General features: G+C 56.2%; 1 protein-coding gene across 1 annotated transcript; it reads left to right on the forward strand.

Moving 5' to 3' along the window:
• The first annotated feature begins 636 nt into the window (after positions 1 to 636).
• Positions 637 to 2,070, forward strand: KCNS2 (potassium voltage-gated channel modifier subfamily S member 2). The gene has a single exon (XM_054590058.1). It carries the CDS (start codon positions 637 to 639, stop codon positions 2,068 to 2,070), a length of 1,434 nt encoding a protein of 477 aa, XP_054446033.1.
• The last annotated feature ends 910 nt before the right edge of the window (positions 2,071 to 2,980 follow it).

A 2,980-nucleotide genomic window follows, 5' to 3' on the forward strand; every position in this document is an offset into this window, starting at 1 on the left:
GCGCACGCGGCTCCGGGGCACCGCGCCTGGTGAGCAGGAAGGCCCCGGGCGGGGGGCGAGGGGTCTCCAGTCGCGGGGGCCGGACACTGGGGATGCCAGCCCGGCCGCTTTACCCCAGCCCGCGTTTACAGACTCGTGCGGTGAATTTCCCCGCCTCCCTCCCGAAGCTACGCGCCCGCATCTCGGCCCAGCCCTGCCCGTGCGCATCCCAGCTCCGGTCCCGCCTGTCTGCGGCGAGCGGGCGGGGGCGTCTCCTCCGCCCGCCCACGGGCAAGGTCAGCTCGCAGCCCCCATCTCTCGCAGAGCTGCGGGGGCGCGACTGCCGCAAGCATAAAGCGACAGACAGGACCCCCTGGATGGGGGTCGAGGCACAGCCATGCTAGTAGAAACCTACCCCCCCCCCCCCCGCCCCAAGCCTTTCCTTGGGAGGGGGCCAAACCCCACAGAACCATTCCTCTCATCTCAGTGCCCTTCAGCACCCAGAGACCGGCTCGGAGAGGACTGGGCCCGCCAGAGATGGGTCGGGATAAAGAGAGGGGCGCCCGGACCTTGAACACCTCGCGCTCACCGTGTGCGGTTCCCTCCGCTTCCAGGTGTAGCGCCCCCGAGCGGCACGGGCGGCTGGGCGTGTCCAGCATGACCCGCCGGAGCCTGTGGGACGTGTCGGAGGCCAACGTCGAGGATGGAGATATCCGCATCAACGTAGGAGGCTTCAAGAGGCGGCTGCGCTCTCACACGCTGCTGCGCTTCCCCGAGACTCGCCTGGGCCGCCTGCTCCTCTGCCACTCGCGCGAGGCCATTCTGGAGCTCTGCGATGACTACGACGACGTCCAGCGTGAGTTCTACTTTGACCGCAACCCCGAGCTCTTCCCCTACGTGCTGCATTTCTACCACACAGGCAAGCTCCACGTCATGGCAGAGCTGTGCGTCTTCTCCTTCAGCCAGGAGATTGAGTACTGGGGCATCAACGAGTTCTTCATTGACTCGTGCTGTAGCTACAGCTACCACGGCCGCAAAGTGGAGCCAGAGCAGGAGAAGTGGGACGAGCAGAGCGACCAAGAGAGCACGACGTCCTCCTTTGACGAAATCCTGGCCTTCTACAACGACGCCTCCAAGTTCGATGGGCAGCCTCTGGGCAACTTCCGCAGGCAGCTGTGGCTGGCGCTGGACAACCCCGGCTACTCGGTTCTGAGCCGGGTCTTCAGCGTCCTGTCCATCCTGGTGGTGCTGGGGTCCATCATCACCATGTGCCTCAACAGCCTGCCGGACTTCCAAGTCCCCGACAGCCGGGGCAACCCTGGCGAGGACCCCAGGTTCGAAATTGTGGAGCACTTTGGCATCGCCTGGTTCACATTTGAGCTGGTGGCCAGATTTGCTGTGGCCCCTGACTTCCTCAAGTTTTTCAAGAATGCCCTAAACCTTATCGACCTCATGTCCATCGTCCCTTTTTATATCACTCTGGTGGTGAACCTGGTGGTGGAGAGCACACCTACCTTGGCCAACCTGGGCAGGGTGGCCCAGGTCCTTAGGTTGATGCGGATTTTCCGCATCTTAAAGCTGGCCAGACACTCCACTGGCCTCCGCTCCCTGGGGGCCACCCTAAAATACAGCTACAAAGAAGTAGGGCTGCTTTTGCTCTACCTGTCTGTCGGGATTTCCATCTTCTCGGTGGTGGCCTACACCATTGAAAAGGAGGAGAACGAGGGCCTGGCCACCATCCCCGCTTGCTGGTGGTGGGCCACGGTCAGTATGACCACTGTGGGGTATGGGGACGTGGTCCCAGGAACCACAGCAGGGAAGCTGACCGCCTCGGCCTGCATCCTGGCAGGCATCCTAGTGGTGGTGCTGCCCATCACCTTGATCTTCAATAAGTTCTCCCACTTCTATCGGCGCCAAAAGCAACTTGAGAGTGCTATGCGCAGTTGTGACTTTGGAGATGGAATGAAGGAGGTCCCTTCAGTCAATTTAAGGGACTATTATGCCCATAAAGTTAAATCCCTCATGGCAAGCCTGACAAACATGAGCAGGAGTTCACCAAGCGAATTAAGTTTAAATGATTCCCTACAGTAGCAGGAAGGACTTGTCGTCCTCAAACACACATTGCTGAGCTGCCTCTAGTGCCTCTGGCACAGGCCGGGCACCTTAAGGTTATGGCATGAGGAGGATGGCCAGGCCCAAAGGGGAGAGATGCGTGGGACACACAGCCCAGGTTGCTCTGACAGTATTTAGAATCATTTCTAGAGGGTGGTGCGTCTGACACTATGTCTTTGCGCCTTTCAATGAAATGACACTCACTGGTGTTCGCATCATGGGCATAAAGTGTCCACGTTTCTGCTGGATGAGGGCTGCCGAGAATGCTAATTTTTTTTGTTCACCATGTACTCTACTCTAGTGCTTGTGGCCCAGTTACTGTCCGTGAGTTTTTTTGTGCTTCTTTTTCTGAGGTTGTCGTGTGAGTTCTGTACAAGAAGCCCCTACGTGTCTGTCCAGTGGAAACACATCTATGGGGTCAGCAAGGATAGGATGGGATTTTGCTCCTGTCGAGTGAAAATAGAAATCTCAGTTTTTTATTCATTGCTTTCATCTAGTTGTAATACCAAAACAAAGAGAATGTGAAGTTAAGCACATGACCAATGCAAGTCTGTGAGTTGTTTTATAAATGATCTGTAGCTCTGTGACTTGCATGGGTACACTGGTCACCTTTAGAACAATGTGTGCTGATGTTCATTTTGTAAATGTTGCTCTTTAGAGAATGTTACTCAGTTAAACATGTAGTGAGGATAGAAATATATTTCCTAGAACAGATGCTTTAGGGAGAAGGGCTTCAGCTAAGCACAGGTCACGTTGTAGGGTGCTTAAAGAGGTCTCAAAGTCAGGCCCCTGTCTTTCCTACGGTGACTGTGGAGACATTCCTTTCTGGCTGAGGTTCCTGGTCTAGGTTGTTTGGCCAAGGTTTGCTGTGTCTTAGATATTAGCATGT

The sequence above is a fragment of the Pteronotus mesoamericanus genome, unplaced genomic scaffold (assembly GCF_021234165.1).
Source record: "Pteronotus mesoamericanus isolate MK-2021 breed Mesoamerican mustached bat unplaced genomic scaffold, CSHL_Meso_final scaffold_174, whole genome shotgun sequence".
NCBI lineage: Eukaryota > Metazoa > Chordata > Mammalia > Chiroptera > Mormoopidae > Pteronotus > Pteronotus mesoamericanus.

Bases quoted from the DNA above. Each gene is read 5' to 3' on its own strand.
- KCNS2 (XM_054590058.1), top strand. From the start codon at position 637: ATGACCCGCCGGAGCCTGTGGGACGTGTCGGAGGCCAACGTCGAGGAT.